The sequence below is a fragment of the Bubalus kerabau genome, chromosome 10 (assembly GCF_029407905.1).
Source record: "Bubalus kerabau isolate K-KA32 ecotype Philippines breed swamp buffalo chromosome 10, PCC_UOA_SB_1v2, whole genome shotgun sequence".
Taxonomy (NCBI): Eukaryota; Metazoa; Chordata; class Mammalia; order Artiodactyla; family Bovidae; genus Bubalus; species Bubalus kerabau.
In genome coordinates, this window is record NC_073633.1 from 75,904,648 (window position 1) to 75,930,128 (window position 25,481).

The 25,481-nt window shown below is 42.4% G+C and overlaps 2 protein-coding genes across 5 annotated transcripts in view; one reads left to right on the forward strand and one right to left on the reverse strand.

Annotated features, from left to right (window-relative positions):
* LOC129621605 (potassium channel subfamily K member 5-like) overlaps positions 1-25,481 on the forward strand; it is a 382,936-nt gene that overhangs the window by 30,544 nt on the left and 326,911 nt on the right. The gene's annotated exons all lie outside the window — the stretch shown is intronic.
* On the reverse strand, positions 21,511-24,452 carry LOC129621604 (thiosulfate sulfurtransferase/rhodanese-like domain-containing protein 2). Its single transcript, XM_055538214.1, has one exon. The coding sequence runs from the start codon at positions 24,298-24,300 to the stop codon at positions 22,759-22,761; it is 1,542 nt and encodes a 513-aa protein (XP_055394189.1). The 5' UTR covers positions 24,301-24,452; the 3' UTR covers positions 21,511-22,758.

Genomic DNA, 25,481 nt, shown 5'->3' on the forward strand with positions numbered 1-25,481 from the left:
ATTTTGTTATAGCTGCCTGAGTGGACCAACACACCACTGAAGGGTTTGGGGTCGTGGTGGGGGTGACTCTGTCTCTCCCCTTCTCTCTCTGGGGCCAGCATGACTGTTGTGCTGAAGGCTAATAGTCAGAGGCTGGAGTCCAGATAAGCAGTTCTTTCAGTAGTCAGATGAATGGACAGGTAACGAACAGGTATATTTGAAATACGAGGACCAGACAAAGCAGACGTACAACTTCAAGATGTGAAATTGACAGTGTTTGGTGACTGCATATTTTAGGTAGTGGTTGATGCGGGGTTGCGGGGGAAGTTCCTCAGAGGGAAAGGCCAATGAATACCAGATGGAGAATAACAGGGTCCTATGGAGGAGGAGTTTGGTTGGCCACATTCCAGTAGAGTCTTCCATTGACAGAAATTGATAATGACAGGAAGTAATACAAAATGCATATGGGCGTGCCTCAGAAATTAGAGCCCCTTAATTAAGCTTCCTCCGTGTAGGCTAAGGCTCAGTTTCATGGAGTGGGGGATGGTTGGCAGAGGGCATCCTCTCCTTTTCTAGATAACCCTCTGCCAAGGGGGCCCTGAACACACCCCTACCACACCCAGGATGCACCAACCAGAGAGGGTAGCTCTGTGACCATCTCGGCTGGTCTCTGGCCTTACAGACATGTCCAGGAGCAGGGACAGAGACAGAACCTCCTCTGCCTCCCTGCTGCTGCCAACTGAGCCAGCTCTGAGAATTCCATCGCCATTCTATTGATGCCCTGGTTGACTTTGTTAATAAGGCACCACTGCAAAACAGCTATGATGGTAAAACCATAGGTATGGGGCAATATTTGACCAGGGAAAATAGATTAACATGGAATCTGTGATCATTCTTAGTAAGAACTAAAGTTGACCTTTTCTTTAGAAATATTAAGGGGAAAAGGGGGGGGGGGAATGAAGCAAATGAATAGAACAGAAAAACATACCAAGAAGATGTTTACTTCCTCTAGGAAAGGAAGTGTTTTCTGGTGCTTTGGAAAAGGCATTTGCATAATACAAAGCCCCTTCTGGCTGAGGCCAGCATGGCTCAAGCTACCGGCTCAGAGTTAATTGTAAGTCCTTTCTCTTCTTTAACTAAAGCAGTGTCTCTCCCACTGCACCTTTCTTGCTTCGATGCTGCCTGCACTGGAAACTGAGAAAATCACTTTTCCTCATTCATGAATACCATTTCATACTTTCTTAATTGAAGCAGATTCTCTTTCTTAAATACTGGAATACAAATTAGGAAGCAGGAAAAAAAAAAGGATGAAAAGAATTTACAAAACGTGAGCACAAATGAATGTCATTTGATCTATTCTCCCTCAGACCCTGCTTTTCCTAATTTCTAGTTTCTGCTAGGAGGCCTGAGCTGGGTGCAGTGCCCTGGGCTTCCATGACCTGTTGGCAGCCAGCTAGAGTGCTCCTCTTTCCAAATAGTATCTCTGTCAAGCTGCAAACCCACTATGTCTCACATGGCAACTGTACCAGGAATTCTCCCCCTAAAAGATGGAAGAGGTGATGTATTTTGATTAACAGACAAAAAAAAAAAAAAAGAGTCTGGATAGTTTCACTTAAGATTACAAACCCCACCACTCATGGTGTGCACATTAGAGTACCACTGGTGTTTTCTTTCCCTGACCCTTAGATCACCGGCCAGCACTTTTATTCCAACGTTTGGACGTGAACACAATGATGCCACTCTGGGCACAAACAGTGCTCAGCTCTCACTCTCTCTCCTTTTTTTTTTTTCTTTTTCTTCTCATATCTGTTTAAACCTTTCAGCTCAGCATGCGATGTGTCTGAAAATGGCTTGGATGTAATTACTAACAGTGTTACCTCTCTGCTGAAGCCTGTAATTCCCTCTTGATTAAGATGGCGATATTGATTTGGCTGGGAGTGCATGCAAATAAACCGTGACCTGCGGAGAGGTGTAGTTTTTCAGTTTGCTGTGTGTTTGTGATTGCAGGCTAGTAGTCAAGATTACCCCACCCATATGGTTTGACTGCAGTGTTTGCATGGATTAATACCTGTCTTCTAGGCTCAGATGGAAACTACAGCCATCAAAAGTTCTCATCTGGAGCCTTTATTTAGCTTGTGCCTATCAATCACAGCCATCTCTGCGCTTAACATTTATCAGAGACCTTCAAGAGGAATGGGCTCTCTCAGTCAGGCTGGCTGTCAAAGGTCATGGTACTTCAGAAGGAGACAGGTGGAGGAGGGGATTGAGAAAGTATGTCAAGGCGATGGAGTGATTTGGTAATTGACCACCACAAAAGAGTCTGTACTATATTCGCCAGTTAGGCATTGAAGCACATGATCTCTTAAAATAAATGACCACCAGTTCATACTCATTTAGGACAAAATTTGCAACCATCAGTCCTTTTACGGGCTAAGAAAAGGAAATGCTTCATGAGGACATAACTATACCTACCATTCAAACAGACATCATGTTAACCTGGAAAGAAGGATCAGATAGATGAGTGCCATTGAAAGTGAATCTGGGGCCTGTGGGTTGGCAGGGATTCCTTGGTGAAAGTAATTTAGAAAATATGTAATTTAAATGAAATAGGTGTCTGAATTAAAATAGGTGCTTTTGGGGGGGATTTTTTTCCCCCTGTGGTATTATTTTGTTCCAAATTAAGGAGACAAAAGAGACCTGACAACTAGATGTACCTAATAACAAAAGAGACCTGACAATAGATGTACCTGACAACTAGAGGTAATACCTGATCCTAGGGTGGTTCTTTATTGTTGTTGCTCAGAGGCTAAGTTGTGTCCAATTCTTAGTGACCCCAGGGACTGTAGCTCACCCCAGGGACTGTCCTCCACTGTCTCCCAGAGTTTGCTCAAATTCATGTCCATTGAATTGGTAATGCTGTCTAACCATCTCATCCTCTGCTGCTCTCTTCTCTTTTGGCCTTCAATCTTTCCCAGTATCAGGGTCTTTTCCAGTAAGTCAGCCTTTCACATCAGGTGTCCAAAGTATTGGAGCTTCAGCTTCAGCAACAGTCCTTCCAATGAATATGCAGGGTTGATTTCCTTTAAGATTGAACAAAGGTTGATTACCTTTCATCTCCTTGCATTACTCTTGATCTCTCAAGAGTCTTGTCTAGCATCACAGTTTGAAAGCATTAATTCTTTGGCACTCAGCCTTCTTTATGGTCCAATTCTCACATCCATACATGAACACTGGAAAAAATCTGTGGAATTAATTTGTTCCAAATGAAAGGAGACAAAAGAGACATGACAACTAGATGTAATACCTGATTCTTTATTAGAGGAGAAAAATGCTACAAAAGAAATCATTAGGTCAACTGACAAAGTTGGAATATGAAAAAGAGATTAGATAAAATTATTAAATTAAGATTAAAATGACTAAAGTTGACAACTGTGTGTGGGTGCATTGGAGAATATCCCGATTTTAGGAAATTTATGTGATGTATACAACTTACTCTCAAATGATGAAAATTATATGTATATATTATATATGTTGTATATATATGAACATGAGAGGGAGAGAAAAAGAGAACAAATGACAAAATAAATGGGTGAAATGATAATAGTACAATAGGATAATCTGGGTATTGGGTATAGGAGTGTTTGCTTTTTTTTGTTTTTTTTTCTATTCTTGCAATTTTTTTTGTAGGTTTGAAATTATTTCCAAATGAAAAGTAAAAAAAGAGAAAAGCTTGTCTAATTCAAAGCTTTTTTTCCATGGGATAAGTAAAAATTCTGGCCTTGCTTTTTTGGTGTCTTTGAAAAAATGTTTTTGGATCCCACCAAAAAAAGATACTCCACATCCAAGGGCAAAGGAGAAGCCCCCAAAAGATGGTAGGAGGGGTGGAATCATTTTTATAATCAAAGCCCATGCCCACCAGAGATGCTCAGAGGGCTCAAACAAAACTTTGTGCATACCAGTAGAACCCACAGAGACTGAGCCAGACCTGCCTTTGAGTGCTTGAGTGTCTCCTGTGGAGGTATGGGTCAGCAGTGGCCTGCCACAGGGGCAGGTGCTCTGAGTGCAGCAGACCTGGGTATGGCATAAGCCCTCTGGGAGGAGGTCACCATTAACCCTACCGTAGAGCCACCAGAACTTACAAAGGACTGGGGAAACAGACTCCTGGAAGGCACAAACAAAATCTTGTGTGCACCAGGACCCAGGAGAAAGGAGCAGTGACCCCTCACTGGCCCCCACTTGCCCATGAGTGTCTGAGAGTCTCCAGCAGAGGTGTGGCTTGGTGGTGGCCTGCTGCATGATTGGGGGCACTGAGTCTTTCAGTGCGCGCACAGTGCTTTTTGAAGGAGGTAGCCATTATCTTCATTATCTCCACCATAGTTTGGCCTCAGGTAAAGTGACAGGGAAGGAACACAGCCCCGCCCAAGCACAGAAAACTGAATTAATGATTTACTGAGCATTTCCCTGCCCATCAGAAGGTCCAGTTTTCCCCTCAGTCAGTCTCTCCCATCAGGAAGCTTCCATAGGCTTCTTATCCTTCTCCATCAGAAGGCAGACAGAATGAAAACCACAATCACAGAAAACTAATCAAACTGATCACATGGACCACAGCCTTGTCTAACTCAATGAAACTATGAGCCATGCCGTGTAGGGCCACCCAAGATGGAAGGGTCATGGTGGAGAGTTCTGACCAAAAGTGGTCCACTGGAGAAGGGAATGGCATGCCACTTCAGTATTCCTGCCTTGAGAACCCCATGAACAGTATGAAAATGCAAAAAGATAGGAAACTGAAAGAACTCCCCAGGTCAGTAGGTGCCCAATAAGCTACTGAAGAACATTGGAGAAATAACTCCAGAAAGAATGAAGAGATGGAGCCAAAGCAAAAACAACACCCACTTGTGGTGTTGGTGACTGGTGGTGGAAGTAAAGTCCAATGCTGTAAAGAACAACATTGCATAGGAACCTGGAATGGTAGGTCCATGAATCAAGGTAAATTGAAAGTGGTCAAACAGGAGATGGCAAGAATGAACATCAACATTTTAGGAATCAGTGAGCTAAAATGGACTGGAATGGGTGAATTTAACTCAGATGACCATTATATCTACTATTGTCAGCATAAATCCCTTAGAAGAAATGGTGTACCCACCATAATCAACAAAAGAGTCTGAAATGTAGTACTTGGATGCAATCTCAAAAATGACACAATGATCTCTGTTCATTTCCAAGGCAAATCATTCAATATCACAGTAATCCAAGTCTATGCCCCAACCAGTAATGCTGAAGAAGCTGCAGTTGAACGGTTCTATGAAGACCTACAAGACCTTCTAGAACTAACACCCAAAAATGTCCTTTTCATTATATGACCTAAATCAAATCCCTTATGATTATACAGTGGAAGTGACAAACAGATTCAAGGGATTAGATCTGATAGACAGAGTGCCTGAAGAACTACGGATGGAGGTTCATGACATTGTACAGGAGGCAGTGATCAAAACCATCCCCAAGAAAAAGAAATGCAAAAAGGCAAAATGGTTGTCTGAGGAGGCCTTACAAATAGCTGAGGAAAGAAGAGAAGCAAAAGGCAAAGAAAAGGAAAGATATAGCCATTTGAATGAAGAGTTCCAAAGAATAGCAAGAAGAGATAAGAAAGCCTTCCTCAGTGACCAATGCAAAGAAATAGAAGAAAATAATAGAATGGGAAGGACTAGAGATCTCTTCAAGAAAATTAGAGATACCAAGGGAACATTTCATGCATAGATGGGCACAATAAAGGACAGAAATGGTATGGACCTAACAGAAGCAGATGATATTAAGAAGAGGAGACAATAATACACAGAAGAACTATACAAAAAAGATCTTCAGGACCCAGATAATCATGAAGGTGTGATCACTCACCTAGAGCCAGACATCCTGGAATGTGAAGTCAAGTGGGTCTTAGGAAGCATCACTATGAACAAAGCTAGTGGAGGCGATGGAATTCCAGTTGAGCTATTTCAGATCCTGAAAGATGAAGCTGTGAAAGTCCTGCACTCAATATGCCAGCACATTTGGAAAACTCAGCAATGGCCACAGGACTGGAAAAGGTCAGTTTTCATTCCAATCCCAAAGAAAGGCAATGCCAAAGAATGTTCAAACTGCCACACAATTGCACTCATCTCACATACTGGCAAGTGAAAGTAAAAGTCGCTCAGTCGGGTCTGACTCTTTGCAACCCCATGGACTATACAGTCCATGGAATTCTCCAGGCCAGAATACTGAAGTGGGTAGCTGTTCCCTTATCCAGGCAATCTTCCCAACACAGGGATCGAACCCAGGTCTCCCTCATTGCAAGTGGATTCTTTACCAGCTGAGCCACAGGGGAAGCCCACATGCTGGCAAAGTAATGCTCAAAATTCTCCAAGTCAGGCTTCAACAATATGTGAACCGTGAGCTTCCAGATGTTCAGGCTGGATTTAGAAAAGGCAGAGGAACCAGAGATCAAATTGCCAACATCCATTGGATCATCAAAACAAGAGAGTTCCAGAAAAACATCTACTTCTGTTTTATTGACTACGCCAAAGCCTTTGACTATGTGGATCACAACAAACTGGAAAATTCTCTAAGAGATGGGAATACCAGACCACCTGACCTGCCTTCTGAGAAATCTGTATGCAGGTAGATCAAGAAGCATCAGTTAGAACTGGACATGGAACAACAGATTGGTTCCAAATTAGGAAAGGAATATGTCAAGGCTGTATATATTGTCTCCCTGCTTATTTAACTTATATGCATAATACATCATGTGAAATGCTGGGCTGGATGAAGCACAAGCTGGAATCAAGATTGCTGGGATAAATGTTAATAACCTAAGATATGCAGATGACACCACCCTTATGGCAGAAAACAAAGAAGAACAAAAGAGCCTCTTGATGAAAGTGAAAGAGGAGAGTGAAAAGTTGGCTTAAAACTCAACATTCAGAAAACTAAAATCATGGCGTCTGGTCCCATCACTTCATGGGAAATAGGTGGGGAAACAGTGGAAACAGTGGCTGACTTTATTTTGTTTGGCTCCAAAATCACTGCAGATGGTGACTGCAGCCATGAAATTAAAGGATGCTTGTTCCTTGGAAGACAAGCTATGACCAACCTAGACAGCATATTAAAAAGCAGAGACATTGCTTTGCCAACAAAGGTTAATCTAGTCAAAGCTATGGTTTTTCCAGTAGTCATATGGATGTGAGAGTTGGACCACAAAGAAAGTTGAGCACTGAAAAATTGAAGAATTGATGCGTTTGAACTGTAGTGTTGGAGAAGACTCTTGAGAGTCCTTTGGACAGCAAGGATATCCAACCACTCAATCCTAAAGGAAATCAACCCTGAATATTCATTGGAAGGACTGTTTCTGAAGTTGAAGCTCCAATGCATTAGACACCTGATGTGAAAGGCCGACTTACTGAAAAAGACCCTGATACTGGGAAAGACTGAGGGCAGGAGGAGAAGGGAGTGACAGAGGATGAGATGTGGGATGGCATCACTCACTCATGGACATGAGTTTGAGCAAGCTCAGGGATTTGGAGATGGACAGGGAAGCCTGGTGTTCTGCAGTCTTTGGGGTCACAAAGAGTCGACGGAAACGATTGAATGACTGAACTGAACTAATGTCTTGCTTTTCTCTTGTCTTCCTCTTTCTAACCGGACACTTAACTGGGAGAAGATGCCAAAACCTCATTTGTTGATAACATAGACGTTGGATTACTCAGAATGTATGACAAGAGCAGACACACTTTAGTAAAAATCAAAGTGCTAACAGGCTGCAAGAAACATAAATCATGAGTGTGCATGCCTGTTCATGTGGACTTAGCTGCCAGGAATACTGTAGAAATCCTTACTCCATTCTCTGCTTCTGTCTCCTCTCTGCAAGCTTCCTCCTAGCAGTTAGACTTACCTTCATCCAGTATTGGTTCCCTCTTATGCTGTCCTTATTCAAGCACTTAGAATCCCTCTGGTCCATCCTTTGTCCATTCTCATCTTCACATTCCTATAGTTTCCTACACTTCATATCCAAACAGAACTTCCCTTCATCTCTGCTGTCACTCTAACTCTACCTTCACACATGTCAACCAACCCCAGCTCTCTGATAACTTGTATTTTCTTCCTTATATATAATGTGACTTTTCTGACAACTTGTGAAAAAATGCATACTTATCACAGAAGAGTTGGAAAACACAGGAAAGAAAGAAAATGAATGAGTCACTGATAAGTCCACCAGTCCAGACAACCACTGTATTTTGATATATTTCCTTCTTTTTTTTTCCCTCCATACATTCGTAAATGTGTAGAGATTATATACTACATAATGTCTTTTCTCTTTTTTCCCACTTAACTCTCCACTGTGGTTTCATGAAACATCATTTACAAACATGATTTTTAGCTACAGGGAAGGACTTTAGGTTAATATCTGGCTGTTCTACAACATGGTTCTGCAACAGTGTTTAACTCATGCTATTATAAGTAAGGAGAGGGAAATTGCAACCCATTCCAGTTTTCTTGCCTGGAGAATTCCATGGACAGAGAAGCCTGGTGGGCTACAGTCCATGTGGTCACAAAGAGTTAGACACGGCTGAGTGACTAACACACACACATTATAAGTAAATCTATTTTTAAAAACCTTACACAAATTTTTAAAAAATAAATGACATAATTTTCCCTGGTTAAATTTATAGAAATTCAATAACAGTGCCAAGATGTGATTATTTACCAAGATGTGATTATTTTAAAGACTTTGCTACCTATTGCCCTGAAGAAGGATGAGATGCATTTACAGTATATTCCTGCCAAAAGTATATGTATATTTATGGCTTATGGCTTCCCTAGTAGCTCAGCTAGTAAAGAATCCACCTGCAATGCAGGAGACCCCAGTTTGGGAAGATCCCTTGGAGAAGAGATAGGCTACCCACTCCAGTATTCTTGGGCTTCCCTAGTGGCTCAACTGGTAAAGAATCCACTTGTAATGCGAGAGACCTGGGTTCGATCCCTGAGTTGGGAAGATCCTCTGGAGAAGGGAACGGATACCCACTCCAGTATTCTTCCCTGGAGAATTCCATGAACTATATCATCCATGGGGTTGCAAAGAGTTGGACATGACTGAGCAACTTTCACTTTCACTTTCCTGCCAAAAAGGCACATGGGTTTCACTGAACTCTGAAAGCATGAATATTTTTCATTTAAAAGAGATGTTTGTCATTCTGATAGTTGAAAAACAGTGTCTTGCTTTAATTTGTATCTCTCTCTTGGTTATATTTTTAGTGTGAACATTTGAACAGTTTTATACAATGTGTTTTGCCACTTTTCTCTGCTCACTTTTCTGCTCCACATTTCCTCAGTGCTTCCAGGCTGTCTTTACTCTTTTTGTAAATGTGACAGCTGTCCCCTCAGTGGTTGCCAGGATTAGTTTGGCTACTCTCCTTTGCAAGACTGCTGCCACTTTCTTCCTTTACAAACCCACATGCAGGCCTCATAAAGCTGTTCCCCAGTCGGAGGACATTGAAAGAGTTATGTTGTAGGGTATTTATGTTGCTTTCTTTGATGTATTGCTGCTTCATCTATAATCTAAGTTCTCCAAAGGCAAGGCTTTTGCTTTTTAATAAATACAAAATATTTCTTTGGGACTGGTTTCATTATCTACTGCTGTGTAACAAACCAATCCAAAACTCTGAGGCTAAGAACAACAATTTATTTTTCTCTCTCATGTATTTTTGGTGTGTTGTGTTAGGCTGTTTTTGCTTCAGGTCTTTCTTGCAATTGTAGCCAGAAGGTAAAAGAAACTAGATTTATCTGAAGAAACTAGACTTATTGAAGCATGCGCTGGATGTCCAAGATGACTTCTTGTCTCACACGTCTGACTCCTCATATGAGACAGCTGAAACACATAAGGCTGTCTGGGCTCCTCTCCCTCTCTCTCTCCTGTGGCTTCTTCACATTACTGCATTGGGCTTCCCAAGGCATGGCAGTCTCAGGGTTTCAGCTTCTTCCCTGGTGGCTAGCTTCTCCCAGAACAAGTACTGCAAAGAGATCAAGGTGGTATAAAGAAATTATCCTCCAATTAAAAATAAATTGAAAAGTGAGATCAAGGTGGAAGCTGCGAGGCTTCTTACGTTACAGTGTTAGCAATCATGGTGCATCTCTTCAGCCATATTCTGTGATTCGAAGGGAACCATCGTCTCGAAAGTGAGAGCCCTGCTTAAAGAGGAGGAACTACACAGGGGAGTAAACACCAGGAAGCATGGTTGGAGGGGCGTCTTTGGAGACACACTACCTCAGGTGCCTAGCAGTAATTGTATTACTTCCATATTTAGCATTCAATGAACTCTTATTAAATGAACAGCCTAGAAACGGGAAATAAATTGTTTAGTGAAAAAGCCATTTGACCTTAATTTCCTTTCTGATGGGGAGGGCCCAGGGAGTAAGCCATGAAAAATGAGACTTTGACGTAGCTGCAATCTAATCTCAAAGAGCAAGTAACCTCAAAAAAAATTCACTTATGGGTCTAATTGTATTCTACTGACAACTGGATATTTTATTCCAAGATTCTATTACCCTTAGTGATTTAACCAATATTTTCCTATTTATTCTCATTTTCTGCCTCTAAATAGGGAAGCTATTGGCTGGACACTAGGTCTCCCATCATGTCTGCTATAGCTAAACATTATAAATTTACTTCAATTCAGTTCAGTTCATTTCAGTTGCTCAGTCATGTCCGACTCTTTGCGACCCCATGAACTGCAGCACACCAGGCCTCCCTGTCCATCAGCAACTCCCAGAGTCCACCCAAACCCATGTCCATCGAGTTGGTGATGCCATCCAACCATCTCATCCTCTGTCGTCCCCTTCTCCTCCTGCCCTCAATCTTTCCCAGCATCAGGGTCTTTTCAGATGAGTCAGCTCTTCACATAAGGTGGCCAAAGTATTGGAGTTTCAGCTTCAACATCCGTCCTTCCAATGAACACCCAGGACTGATCTCCTTTAGGATGGACTAGTTGGATCTCCTTGCAGTCCAAGGGACTCTCAAGAGTCTTCTCCAACACCACAGTTCAAAAGCGTCAATTCTTTGGCACTCAGCTTTCTTTATAGTCCGACTCTCACATCCATACATGACCACTGGAAAAACCATAGCCTTGACTAGATGGACCTTTGTTGGCAAAGTAATGTTTCTGCTTTTTAATATGCTGTCTGCTGCTGTTGCTGCTAAGTTGCTTCAGTCGTGTCTGACTCTGTGCGACCCCAGAGATGGCAGCCCACCTGGTTCCCCTGTCCCTGGGATTCTCCAGGCAAGAACACTGGAGTGGGTTGCCATTTCCTTCTCCAATGCATGAAAGTGAAAAGTGAAAGTGAAGTCGCTTAGTCGTGTCCGACTCCTAGTAACCCCATGGACTGCAGCCTACCAGGCTCCTCCGTCCATGGGATTTTCCAGGCAAGAGTTCTGAAGTGGGGTGCCATTGCCTTCTCCAAATATGCTGTCTAATACGCTGTCTAGATTGGTCATAACTTTCCTTCCAAGGAGTAAGCATCTTTTAATTTCATGGCTGCAATCACCATCTGCTTCAGTGCCATTGAATATTCTTTTCTAATTCATAACATTAGAAGTTTGGTGTTGGTTACAGCAACAAGTCATGTTCTCATGAGAGAATTACATGTCAAGTTTTGTTTCTAAATATGGGTATATGAGTAGCAAGCAGGGGCAGCCATTGTGTCTCTGTCTGACCGAGTTAGGGATAGTTAGGTTAAGTCTGCTTTGGCCTAAAATATAAAATTAATCCATGCATTTCTCACACAGCAATAACTCCTGCTGCTGCTGCTGCTGCTAAGTTGCTTCAGTCGTTTCTGACTCTGTGCAACGCCATAGACGGCAGCCCAGCAGGCTCCGCTGTCCCTGGGATTCTCCAGGCAAGAATACTGGAGTGGGTTGCCATTTCCTTCTCCAATGCGTGAAAGTGAAACGTCAAAGTGAAGTCGCTTAGTCGTGTCCGACTCTTAGCGACCCCATGGACTGCAGTCTACCAGGCTCCTCCGTCCATGGGATTTTCCAGGCAAGAGTACTGGAGTGGGGTGCTATTGCCTTCTCCGTAATAACTCCTACTGGTCTCCAAATAGAAAATGCATGGTACTCTAAGATTTCATTAATTCAGTTAAAGATGACTTGTCATTAACTATGTTTATTTATATCTGGTATACAGCAAAATGATTCAATTATACACAACACACACATATATATGTATTATATATATATTTTTCATATTCTTTTCCAATATGGTTTATTATAGGATATTGAATATAGTTCCCCATGCTATACAGAAGGACCTTGTTGTTTATCTATTTTATATATAGTGGTTAGTATCTGCTAATCCCAAACTCCTAATTTATCTTCCCCAATCCCCTTTCCCTTTTGGTAAACATGAGTTTGTTTTCTGTGAGTCTGTTTTGTGAACAAGTTCATTTGTATCATATTTCAGATTCCACATATGAATATGAGTGATAGTATATAGTATTTGTCTTTCTCTTTCTGACTTGAAGAAGTGAAGTCGCTTAGTCGTGTCTGACTCTTTGCGATCCCTACCAGGCTCCTCCCTCCATGGGATTCTCCAGGCAAGAGTACTGGAGTGGGTTGCCATTTCCTTCTCCAGGGGATCTTCCCGACCCAGGGATTGAACCTGGGTCTCCCGCATTCCAGGCAGATGCTTTAACCTCTAAGCCACCGATCATCTTTAGACCCATTCTAATGCCAATGCTGCAAATGGCATTATTCCATTCTTTTTTATGGCTGAGTGGTATTCTATTATATATATGACATAGCACTTCTTCTCTATCTTCTTTATCCATTTATCTGTTGATGGACATTTAGGTTGCTTCCATGTCTATTGTAAATAGTACTGCTGTGAACACTGGGGTGCGTGTATCTTTTCAAATCGATCTTTCTCTGGATATATGCCCAGGAGTGGAACTGCTAGATCATATGGCAACTCTATTTATAGTTTTTAAAGGAACCTCTATTCTGTTTTCCATAGTGGCTACACCAATTTACATTCCTACCAACAGTGTTGGAGGGTTCCCTCTTCTTCACATGCTCTCCAACATTTATTATTTGTAGGCTTTTTGTTGATATCCATTCTGACCAATGTGAGGTGATACCTCATTGTAGTTGAGACTTGCATTTCTCTAATAATTAGTGATTTTGAGCATCTTTCCATAAGTCTGTTGGCCATCTGTATGTCTTCTTTGGAGAAATGTCTATTCAGATCATCTTCCCATTAAAAGAAATGTATTTAGTTATTTCTTTTTGGCTATGCTGGGTCTGGCTGTGCTTTTCTCTACTTGTGGTGAGCAGGGTCTAGTGTCTAGTTGTCGTGCACAGGCATCTCATTGTGGTGACTTCTCTTGATGTGGACCATGGGCTCTAGGCCATGTGGGCTTCGTTAGCTGAAGTGCAAGGCCTCTGTAGTTGCAGTCCCCAGACTCGAGAGTACAGGCTCAGTAGTTGTGGCACACAGGGTTAGTTGCTCCATGACATGTGGTACCTTCCTGGACCAGGGATTGAACCCATGTCTCCTGCATTGGCAGGTGGATTCTTTACCACTGAGCCACCAGGGAAACCTTTCTGCCCATTTTTTGACTGGGTTATTTTTTTTTTTATTGTGTTGCATGAATCATTAACTATGTTTAAGATTATACCACATGCCTTCTGGGAACTTAGAGCAGAAAGGGCATTAGGACATATAAACCTAGAGACCAAGCCAGGAAGCCCACACAAAAGGTCATGTAGATGCTGCAGGCGTGAGATGCTACAGGGATTCGTAGTAGGAAGAAATTACTGACTAGGATGGCATCTGTCGGCTTCTGAAAGCGGTTTTGATAGATAAATTTGTGTAGTTTCAGAGCTGAAAACAGCCTCAACACAGAGCCCAACACAAATGGGAAAGGAATGGAGCTTTGTTTTTCTGGCAGCATATTCTAAGCATGCTTAGGTGGCCTGGGGAGAACAAAGCCGGTTAACCCGCTTCATGCCCTCTAAACAGAAACCAGACACCCAGAGGAGGAGCCCCACGGAAGGAAGGCGGCCTCCTGTCCTCGCAGTGTGTGCCAACATTTGAAACATCAGTAGGTGTGGTGGTTTCTCTGCTGTAGGTTTGCAGGTCCCTGGTGGGCGGGGAGGGCGGGCAGAGGAACAATTCCAGCACACATCAGGAAACAAATGTTCGAATGTTCATTTGGGGGCCTTGAATGGCACGCACTGGCTGGGCTCAGGAGATGGCAGAGCTTCTCAGCAGGGAAGCAGTTAATGTGTTACAGCACACTTTTAAAGCCAGAGGAATCTCACCGTCCGCTGCCCCCATCTGGGGCTGGCTTCTAGCTGAGTTTAGGGGATTTGGAAGGGATTTGAGGTGGGTGTGGTTCTGGTGGTTCGGTTTCTAGGAAAGAAAACAATCCTTTGCTTTGACCTTCCATGTGATTCAGATCAGTGCCTCCTTGGCGCGAGGCCTTTTCTAGGCAGTTTGCAGTGAGGGTAGCCCCTCGACTTCAGTTTCATGCCGCTTCTCTCCATCAGCGGCCTGCATTCTGTGTGGGGAGCCTGGGGATTCAGAGCTCAACCTCTTGACTCCTGTATTGGCTGAGGCTCGAGATGCTCAAAACCCAGCTCAGTGCCTGACTCCTCAGGTAATTGCTTTGTCCCCCTTCTCTGTATATGCTGAAGGTGACGAGGCCTCCTTTCACACGTGGAAAATGGCAAAATTGCAGGGGCTTAAGGAAGGACTTGTAACTAGTGATTGGATGGTCTGGAGCCACACTTTGGAATTGTCACCTGATCCCAGATGGCATGCATCATGCTCTCCAGAAGGAAGTTGAAAAGCAAGAATCAAAGAAACCAGGGACAAAGGAATGTACAATAAACTCCCTCACAAACCGGGGATTTGATTAATCTCGATGGAGTCATGAATCTGACTGAGGAGAATTCTGTTTTTTAAGTACCCCACGATGCGTGGTGCCCCTCTGTCAAAACAGAAATCCTATCATGTACTGGGTGCAGCCCTTTGCTCACCGCTCTGATGTTATAACATGATTGGACTGTGCACTTTGTAGCTAAAAAAGAAACCATTTTTACAAAGCATCCGCAATAAAAGTGTAGACGAGGTTATCAGGTAGCTTTTGAAATCTGAAAAGACTCAATATAAAAAAGATAATTTTTTGTTTTATTGCTAAGGAAACACAGATTTTGTTTAATCAATGGAGCATAAACAGGTTTAACTGCAAAATCAATAAAATTCGAGGTAGACAAGCCACCCTGAGTGATAAGGACTAACTGTTCCATCTGGAGTCAGGGTGCAGAGAATCACTGTGAAAAGCAGGAAGGACAGCAATGGTGCTTAGAATATAGGGGACATAAAAACCTTCAAAGGGACTTGCTAGAGATGTAAATTCCCAGAGATTTTGAGATGTCAAACTCATTTTGAGGGTAAAACCCCAGAATTTTAAGTACACACAGCAGGTAATACTGATTCTCTGCGGTCACAGGCTGAGATGTGAGCTAGAGTTCTAAAGTGGATTTTGATCTTCCCTGCAAAAGTGCCAACATAGAGACTCAGAATCCAGGGAATTTAAAACCAGTCATCAAGATCCTTCCCTGAAGCTCTCCCAACATCCTCACTGAGTCAAGCAGCCTATTAGTGAAGGAAGGTATTTGACTGTGAGCTACCGAAGCTTCGAAAATAATGATTTAAACCTAAGGAGGATTTTTATTTTGGGGGAGGGGAGAGGATAAATAAGAAGTCTCGAGGTAGGCAATCCAGCTGTAGCAGGTTGGATGATGTGTGATGGGCTAAGTTGCTTCAGATGTGTCCAATTTTTGCAACCCCATGAAACTGTAGCCCGCCAGACTCCTCTGTCCATGGGATTCTCCAGGCAAGAATACTGGAGTGGATTGCTGTTTCCTTCTCCAGGGGATCTTCCTGACCCAGGGATCAAACTTTCGTCTCTTATGTCTCCTGCATTGGCAGGTGGGTTCTTTATCACTTGTGTGACCTGGAAGCCCCTCCAAAAGGTATGTCCACATCCAAATCCCTGAAACTCTGAATGCTACCTTATTTGGAGAAACGATCTTTGTAGATGTAATTATCTTGAGATTATCCTGGATTCCTGGATGGCAGTGGCTGCTGCAAGCTCCTCACTGCCTCATTGACTGATTTGACAGTTATATTACTTTGTTGTAGAACATACTTACGTGAAACAGGATTCCTTGAGCCAAGATTTTGCATTTAGTGGTTCTCAATGTGGAGATATGTGCAATGTGGAGACATTTTTAGTTGTCATAACTCTGTTGGGGATGGAGTGGAAGATGGTGGTGCTACAGATATTTAGAAGGTAGAGGCCAAGGGTGCTGCTAAACATATTATAGTATATAAAACAGCCCCCAGGACGAAGAATTATCCAACCCTAGATGTCAGTAGAAATGAGTTGAGAAAACCTAATATAGTTCAGTTCAGTCGCTCAGTCGTGTCCGACTCTTTGCGACCCCATGAATCACAGCACGCCAGGCCTCCCTGTCCATCACCAACTCCCGGAGTTCACTCAGACTCACTGCCCATCGAGTCAGTGATGCCATCCAGCCATCTCATCCTCTGTCATCCCCTTTTCCTCCTGCCCCCAATCCCACCAAGCATCATAGTCTTTTCTAATGAGTCAACTCTTCGCATGAGGTGGCCAAAGTACTGGAGTTTCAGCTTTAGCAGTATTCCTTCCAAAGAACACCCAGGGCTGATCTCCTTTAGAATAGACTGGTTGGATCTCCTTGCAGTCCAAGGGACTCTCAAGAGTCTTCTCCAACACCACAGTTCAAAAGCATCAATTATTCGGCACTCAGCTTTCTTCACAGTCCAACTCTCACATCCATACATGACCACAGGAAAAACCATAGCCTTGACTAGATGAACCTTTGCTGGCAAATAATGTCTCTGCTTTTGAATATGCTATCTAGGTTGGTCATAACTTTCCTTCCAAGGAGTAAGTAAACAATAATAAATAGCCTTAAAAATAAAAATTAAAGAGCTTAATAAGTTAGAGAAGGAGACATATAGTATGATATCCCTTTATGTGGAATCTAAAAAGAAGTGATATGAATGAATTTACAAAACAGAAAGAGACTCACAGACTTATAAAATGAACTTATGGTGGCTGGAGGGAAGGGATCATTAATGAGTTTGGGATGGTCATGTACACACTGCTATATTTAAAATAACCAACAAGGTCCTACTATATAACACAGGGAACTCTGCTCTATGTTACATGGCAGCCTGGATGGGAGGAGGGTTTGGGAGAGAACAGATACATGTATGTGTTTGGTGGAGTCTCTGGGCTGTTCACCTGAAACTATCACAACATTGTTAATTGGCTAATAAAAATAAAAAGTTCAAAAGAAAGGAAAGACTTCAGTTAAAAACACAAAAAACTTTTTCTTAATGTCCTTCCAATTCTTCCATGAAAGTGGAGGAGGCATATAAGGCACAAGTTGGCTGCTTGCTCTGGATGGAATTATTATTGTTATTATTTTTGTCTGAATGAGGAATATTCTATTTCTAGGTAAGACAACAGCAAGTAAAGTTTTTTTTTAAATAAATAGTTTGTATTTTCACAGTGTTGTCTTGCATGCATTCTGCACAACTTTTAAATGGGCAGCACTTGGTGTTCCCACCACTGTCTGCATTAGTCATCCCAACAGCACTTCATGGGAGGGGAATGGCTGAGACCAGCCTGTCTGGATCTTCTGACAAGTCCCAAATGATCCTCTGACCATCAAGTGGGGTGGTTTGCTTCCTATTCAGTACAAGTGGCATCAAGGCTTTTGAGATAGCCAGTTATTAATCACTGTGAACACATCAGCACGTATTTGTCAAAGGGGTTAAAGCTGTTACACAATATAACCAGACATTTTTGAGAAAACTTGTGTAATGCCCTGAACTAATGGTATTAGTTTATACTGTGTGATTTTTCCTTTCCATTTGCTGGCCTCTTCAGTTCACATCCAGGTGAGGATCTCTTAAGTCGATTAACTTAAATCCAAGAGAGATAACATTATTGTCTGAAGCATTACAAACAAGCAGGGGAAGGCTTCATCTTTTAGGCTTCAGTTAGTTTACAATAAGTTGTATTCAAATCAGTTGATTGCATACAAATCAAGTGCATCAAATACTGTTCTTTGACAGTTTTCAAGTTGCTTCGTCATCTTTCAACTGCAGCATTTGCCCTTAGTCCTCCAGGGTTAAGAGACAGATCAATGAGATGTTTAATAATCGTTATACGTCCTTGGATGCTCCAAGAGAAAAAGTTGGTAAAAACATCTGTGGAGAATCCAGTCCTACACTGCCTGGAAGGATTAACCACATGAGACAACCCTTATGAATCATGTTTATTCCTCTTTCAGGCACTATTTGTATCCAAGCTTTGCAAAAGCCCAAATTCAAAAGATAAGTTTCTTTTCCTGAGTATTGTTATTTACATAACTCTAGACCTTGGAGTTTAAGCTCATAAAAGCCAGTACATAAATGTTCTTCTTAAGCTTTTTAAAATTGGAGATGATCTTTAGTGACACTAGAGCGTTTGCATTCTGGGCAGGGAAGTCTATTAAATCTCTGCTTTCAACTGTGGAATATAACCGAGTTTGGCTAGCTGCTTGATGATTAAGACTGAATTCTCTCTGGCCAGAGAGAATTTCTGCTAGGGTCTCTGACCCATGGTTAAGTAATGCAAATATATGTGGACTTGTATGGCAAATTATTCCTATACCAATGGAGAAATGTGTGGAATTGATTTTGCTTGTTTCTTAGTTTCCATGTAGATGAAACTTTTCTATTTCTCCTCCTGCCTTTTTCCTTCCTGTCTTGTTTCCCACCATGTCTGCTAACCCATTGACCTGATGTTGAGTGATTCCCTAGTTAAAAAAAAAAACAGACTACAATGCTACTTCTAGTTGCAGATGGATTTGCTCGGTCACATTTTTTACTCTGACTTAAGAAAAAACGGTTGTGCTTGGAAGCCTTTGGTTTGATAGGAAAGCCTTCTCAAAGTCCATACTACTGGGTGTCCTTGGGTTATCTTAGAAATTCCCATTTGGAACTTTTACAGTCTCTGTTATTTGTGCTGGTTTAGGATATCTCTTATCCAATTAACTGCAAAAGGCATGCATTTTAATCCCTAGTGCTTCAGTCAAGAAAGAGTTTCACAATTTGCACAGCTAGAACCATGTAATTTGGGTAAGTCATTTAAATTCTATGGGTCTGTTTCCTTATCTATAACATTGAAGGTGTAAAATTATATGATTCTATGATTTATTTTCCCATGTGCACATTTCCCTTTGTTGAATTGAAGATGAAGGTCTGTAGTGCACACCAGAACTAAATAAAATCCAGTTTATAGACTTGAGATAATATACTAGTTCCCCACCATTTATTTGATTTTGAAGTACTATATACCTTTCTGAAGTGAGTTCTTTTTTTTTTTTTTCATTTTAAAATTTATATTTTATTGAAGGATAGTGGATTTACAATATGTTCATTTCTGCTGTACAGCAAAATGACTCAGTTATACACACACACACATATATATATATTCTTTTTCATTTTCTTTTCCATTATGGTTTATTCCAGGATACTGAATATAGCTCCCTGTGCTATACAGTAGGACCTTGTTGGTTTTCCATTCTACATGTAATCGTTTGCATCTACTAGTCCCAAATTCCAAGTCCATCTCTCCCCCGACCCCCTTGGCAACCACATGTCTGTTCTCTATCTCTGTGAATCTGTTTCTGTTTCATAGATAGTTGTGTCATATTTTAGACTCCACGTATGTGATATCATATGGGATTTGTCTTTCTCTTTCTGACTTACTTCACTTCGTATGATAACCTCTAGTTGTATCTATGTTGCTGCCAATGGCATTATTTCACTCTTTTTTATGACTGAGCAGTATCCCATTGTACATATGAACCACATCTTCTTTATCCATTCGTTTGTCAATGGACATTTCAGTTGCTTCCATGTCTTGGCTATTGTATCTTTTTGAATTATAGTTTTGTTTGGATATCTGCCCAGGAGTGGGATTGCTGGATCAGATAGCTGTTCTAGTTTTAGTTTGAACCTCCATACTGTTTTCCATAGTGGTTGCACCAACTTATACTCCTGAGTGTAACTTTCACTTACATTTTCATCCATGAAATAGGGACAGTGCTACCTGTCTTCTAAGATTCTCATGAGAATCAAAGATAATTTTAATTAAAAAGATAATTTTAAAGCCTTGAAATAATGCCTGGAATTTAGATGCTCAATAAATATTAGTTCCTCTCTCCTTTATTTTTTTTTTTTTTGAAAAGCATTATAAAATATTTTATTACAAACTTGATCTTAGCTCTTTAACAAACAGCTCATCATTCTTAATCCTCCTTTAAATTTTAAGAACCTCAAGATTAAAGTTGCTAAATTGATTTCTGGATCAAGAACAGTTTTTTTTTTTTTGTTTTTTTTTTTTACTTAAAGACAAGCCCACAGAGCTTTGCCAGCAATCAAAGAATGATCCTTTTGCTGGTTACCAGGGAATGATAGAAAAAGCCAATAATGAAAATTCAAATTTTAAAAACCATCCTTTTTTTAAAAAAAAACAAAAACCAATTCCAGGCAACAAGCATTTTCCTGGGTGTTCTTTATCAACATCTGGGATTTATTTACAGTACTGGAGTCAGAAAGAATTGTTTCCTTACCGGATGCCAACCTTACAATGGATGTGAAAACCTATGGCCAAATACTTGAAAACACTCATAATTGCACAGTCAGTAGTGGGCCAGTGCCTTATGTGAGGTAAATCACTGATAAGATGAATTTCCAGTCCATCATGGCTTATGCTTACAGACTTCAGCCACCCTGTCACATCACTTATTAGACAAGTCACCACTGATCTCGCCTGTAAATGAAGCCTCTCAAGGGCAATGGTGAAGAAAATCTAGATATTTAAGAATTAGGAAACCTGGCCAAACCACCCAAGATGGTGAATTCTGAAAATGTAATTTTGGCATCTCTGCCAGATCCCTTTTTAACATCATGTGCATCTCCTGGGATCCAGCAAAAATGTTAAGCCACACTGCCCTTGTGCCTTTTAATATACCACAGTGCCAGTTAAACTAGTATTTCTGTTGCTTGGGGAGTTATTTTCATGAGTGATTCAGCAAATCTTAGAACAAAGGACAGGCCAAAGACCAGACGAACATAGACTAAGCTGCGGAGCACTGAGCAGAGAGGCTTTTGATGAAAAAAGTCTTGCATACTGAACTGTAACGATGTGGACAGTACAGGGTAACCAGAGATGGAGCCAGGGCCTCACCACCATGGAGGAGTGTCTGCTGAGGCTGTAGGAGTGGCTCTGCGCTGCAGGGACAGCCAGCCCCATTCGGCTTCTCCTTGAAACACAATTGCAGCTGTATTCTGCATCACTGGAAACTGCAATATAATATTAAATCTGTTGGTCTATGGATGGCTGTGCATGTGTTTCTTGGGACTTGCGCCTGACGTGTTGGCCAGAGGCTGGGAAACCACCACAGCAGTGCTCAGTAACCTGACGCAGGATGTCTTGTGTTCTGAGGTGTTTACCTAAAAACTACTGCCCAGATGTCGGTGTCTTCGAGCTCATAATGTGGTTCTCTCAAAGACGCTTCAGAGCTAGTAGTGTGGGTGTTGAGGGAAGCATAAACTATTACAGGGAAATCTCTCAGAAAAGAAATCCAATAAAAGTGAAGATAGCCACATCTTTAAGACTATCTCCTCCACCAGATGAGCTGTTCGTCTAGACTAGAGGTGGCAAGGTTTTTTTTTTTTTTTTCTGTAAAGGGCCAGATAGTTCAGGCATACCTTGCTTTAAGGTTTCTGACAACCCCACATTGTCAGATGATAGCATTTTTTAGCAATACAAAATTTTAATTAGGTGATATACATTGTTTCTTTAGACACAATGCTATTGTACACTTAATAGTCTACAGCATAATGTAGGCATACCTTTTACATATACTAAGAAACTAAAAAGTTCATGTAACTCATTTTGATGTGGTTTGGAACTGAATCTGCATCTCCGAGGTACACATGTAAATACTGTAGGCTTTGCAGGCCATAATGTCTTTCTTGTAAATGCTTAATTCTGTCAAAGATCATATGTATGTGAATGGCTGTGGCTAGTCCAATGAAACTTTATTTACAGAAAGAGGTGGGCCACACGCTGTAGTTGGCAGATCCTGGTCCAGTGCTCTGAGGCTAGCAGGGAAAAAGGAGGGTAGGGGTGGATGGTGGATTGACCTAAGAGGCCCAGTTCTGAGAAGCCCACTTCTAGGGCCACACAGCTTTCATTTTTGCCATCAGGACAGACAGGTTTGCTGATAAGAAAAACGAGTACTGCCAGCCCTGCTGCATGGTGCAGAAGGGGCAGGGCAGGTCACCAGGTTCAAGGCTCTCTCCCTTAGGAACTCTGGGATCCCACAAAGCCCGCCTTTTTCTGTGCTCTAGCACCTTCTGAGCCAGAATGTCTCTGGTAAGAGGTGAGCACCCAAGTTCCTCTTCCCTTCTCTTGCGGAGGACAGGTGCTAACATGTGACCAGCTGACCATGCTGGCTCTGGCAGCTCTGGAGTTCCCCATTTCTCTGTTAGTGCAGCCCTAACGTTCTCCAATACATGGCGGCCCCAGACCTAGCTGTGTGAAGGCCTGGGGGAACAGAGGGGGCCGTTCCCATCAACATCCAGCCTGGGCCCCGGGCTTGAGGGGAGAGGCGCCTGCTGTGAGAGGCCCCCGCCGTGAGAGCTCCCTTGGTACACGTGGCCGTCGGGCTGTACACTCGCATTCCTCTTTAAAGCTGCTCTGGGCTGGGCTTGCAGCCTGTCTGTTCCCTTTGTCTTGACACGTGACACAACAGGCTGTGAATCCTCGTTCTTGGCAGGCAGGGCAGGTCAGGACGAGCTGGCGGCACTGGGGAGTGGAGCAGAGTTTATAGTGGTCCCAGGGGATGCCACAGTAGGAACATTCTGACACTATGTCATTGTTGAAGGATAAGGCGTAACGCTCATCGAAAACAAACAACTTCCCTTTGTAGAAACCATCAGGAAACTCCTCCAGGTACTTGTGGATGCCACCCTTGAGCTGGAACACTTCCTTGCACACTCCCTTGGTCTTCAGGTAGGCTGAACCCCGCTCACAACGGATGCCCCCAGTGCAATACATCAGCACCCTCTTCTCTTTGAAAAGTTCTAGATTTTCATCAATGTAGCTAGGGAAATAACTGAATTTCCTGATGTCTGGGGCTAAGCAGCCCTGGAATCGTCCTATTTTGCTTTCATAGAAATTTCTGCAGTCCAATAGGATAGTATCACTTTCTTCTTGATTTGCCTGAGACAGAAACTTTTCTACTTCTTTATGAAATTCACCTGGGGATAAATGGATTCCAGGCTTCTTATAGGAGATCTTATTGGGACTGATCCCCATGGGCACAATTTCTTCAAACACACCAACACGCAATTCTGGAAAACAGCAAGCTCCTCCTTTGCTGGTCTTAAAATCATCCTTACACAGGTAATCCTTAAACAGTGGGCAGGAAAGCATGACACTGACATAGAGTCTGGTGGCCAGTCTGCTTCCACCAACAGTCCCATTGATTCCTTCCGTAGCAATTCGAACCTTGCCCGTGAGGTGCAGGTGCTGACACAGAGCTGTCTGCCAGGCACAGACCCAGTCGGGGTCCTTCAGGTCACAGTAGCAGTAATAAAGTAGCACCTCCCCTTCATCGTTGCCCTGGCCACGTATCAGCTCATCAGGGTTAAAGCAGCTTGTATCAGGGAGCCAAGTAGACACTTCTCGGTTACGGGTAAGGTCCTCTTTGAAAGGGTTCCTTTTGTCTGCAGACTCAAGACTCTTGGAGGTACTCGATGTCACAGCCAGCTGCTTTAAAACAGAAGCGGCCTCACGGCAAATCTCATCAGCATGCTGTGTTGCCACGTGTCTGTGGATGCTGGTTGGGTCTGTAAATAGTTGCTGGCAGCAGTTCCACCATTTTTCTTTACGTTCACAAGGAGGTGCTGGAACTTCTTTAGTTTTAACGAAAAGGGCAAATGCCTTTTTCTTTGCAAATGAGTATTTCTTCTTTGCACTGACATCTAACTCTGCTTTGAGGCTGCTACTGGGATTCATAAGACTCGTGTCTTTCAAATCCAGGTCTGAAAACCTTAAAACACAGGCCTCCAGGTCATCATCTCCTTGGTCTGGTGAAGTGGAAGAAGGCATCTGGTTTGGCTCCAGCCGTGGGGTAGGGTCCTTTCTGCTAACTATCACCCGCCCGTCCTGATCCTTTCTCAGATCTCTCTTCACCGAGCAGTCTCCGCCTAGCAGTTGCCACCGCTCGCAGCCCTCGCACTCCCAGCCCCCTCCTGTATTTAGGAAGGCTCCTCTCTCCTTTAGAGTTTTAATTATAAAACTCTCAAATGCCCTAATTTTTTCTGAGTTTATGAATCCTTCCTCATCAGATATATACTGGTATGACTGCCCCTCTTCATTGAGGAGAGGCCAATTGGAACAAGGTGAAACCAAGCCCAAGACATATGTCTCTTGCTGCAAACACATCTTCCTCATTTTTGTCGCTAAGAGCTTTAAGTAGTGAAAGCAACTGGATTTAACAGGAAAAAGCTATCGGCCAGGTTGACTCCTGTCAAAGGCTCCATGTCAATAAACATTTATAAGAAATGAAGCTTGAGAAATGTGGCTTCATTCCAAGACACGTGTGGCAGTGGCAACTTTGTGCCTGGTATTAAGATCTTTCAATTTGGCATCAGTTTCCCTCCAGTACAGAAGTAATTGAAACCAAGTACCTCTGAAGAATTTCATAGGTGGTGATACTGACTTGTTTTAACCAGGAAAACAGTAACAAAGGAAGAGATTTCCTTCTAAAATAAGACTTCCTTCTGCCTTAACAACCCAAGAATCCTCATCTTCTTGCTGAAGATGAACTTGCCATTCTTCATGCCAGTCAAATGTAGCTGAGATTTATTTTGGTTATAGAAACTTTGTATTTTCAGACTTTGTTATGCTGATGGAATTGTAGGATTCTGGAATTGAAAGAGAGCTCAGAAAGGCCTGTCTGAATCCACCTCCTTCCCCTCTTGCAAGTGAGTGAGATGAGATCAAGTTGCATGTCAATAGAGCAGTTAGGGCCCAGAGCAGAGATTGAACCAAACTCATCATACTTTTAGGAGAGTTACGAATCAGGGTAGCAGAGTCAACCACCTAACCAATGTGGGGAAGAGGGGGGCTAAAGAAGGAGCTAAGAGAGGGGGACAGAGAAAGAGCTAGAATATAACAAGTAGGGTCCTGGACCATTGCTCCAAAGAGGGCATATTTGTGCCTCACAATTTCCAGGTGTCTGGGGCAGAGGAGGGTCAGGCCAGCTTGAAAATTCAAGCAGATGATAA

Bases quoted from the DNA above. Each gene is read 5' to 3' on its own strand.
- LOC129621604 (XM_055538214.1), bottom strand. From the start codon at position 24,300: ATGCCTTCTTCCACTTCACCAGACCAAGGAGATGATGACCTGGAGGCC.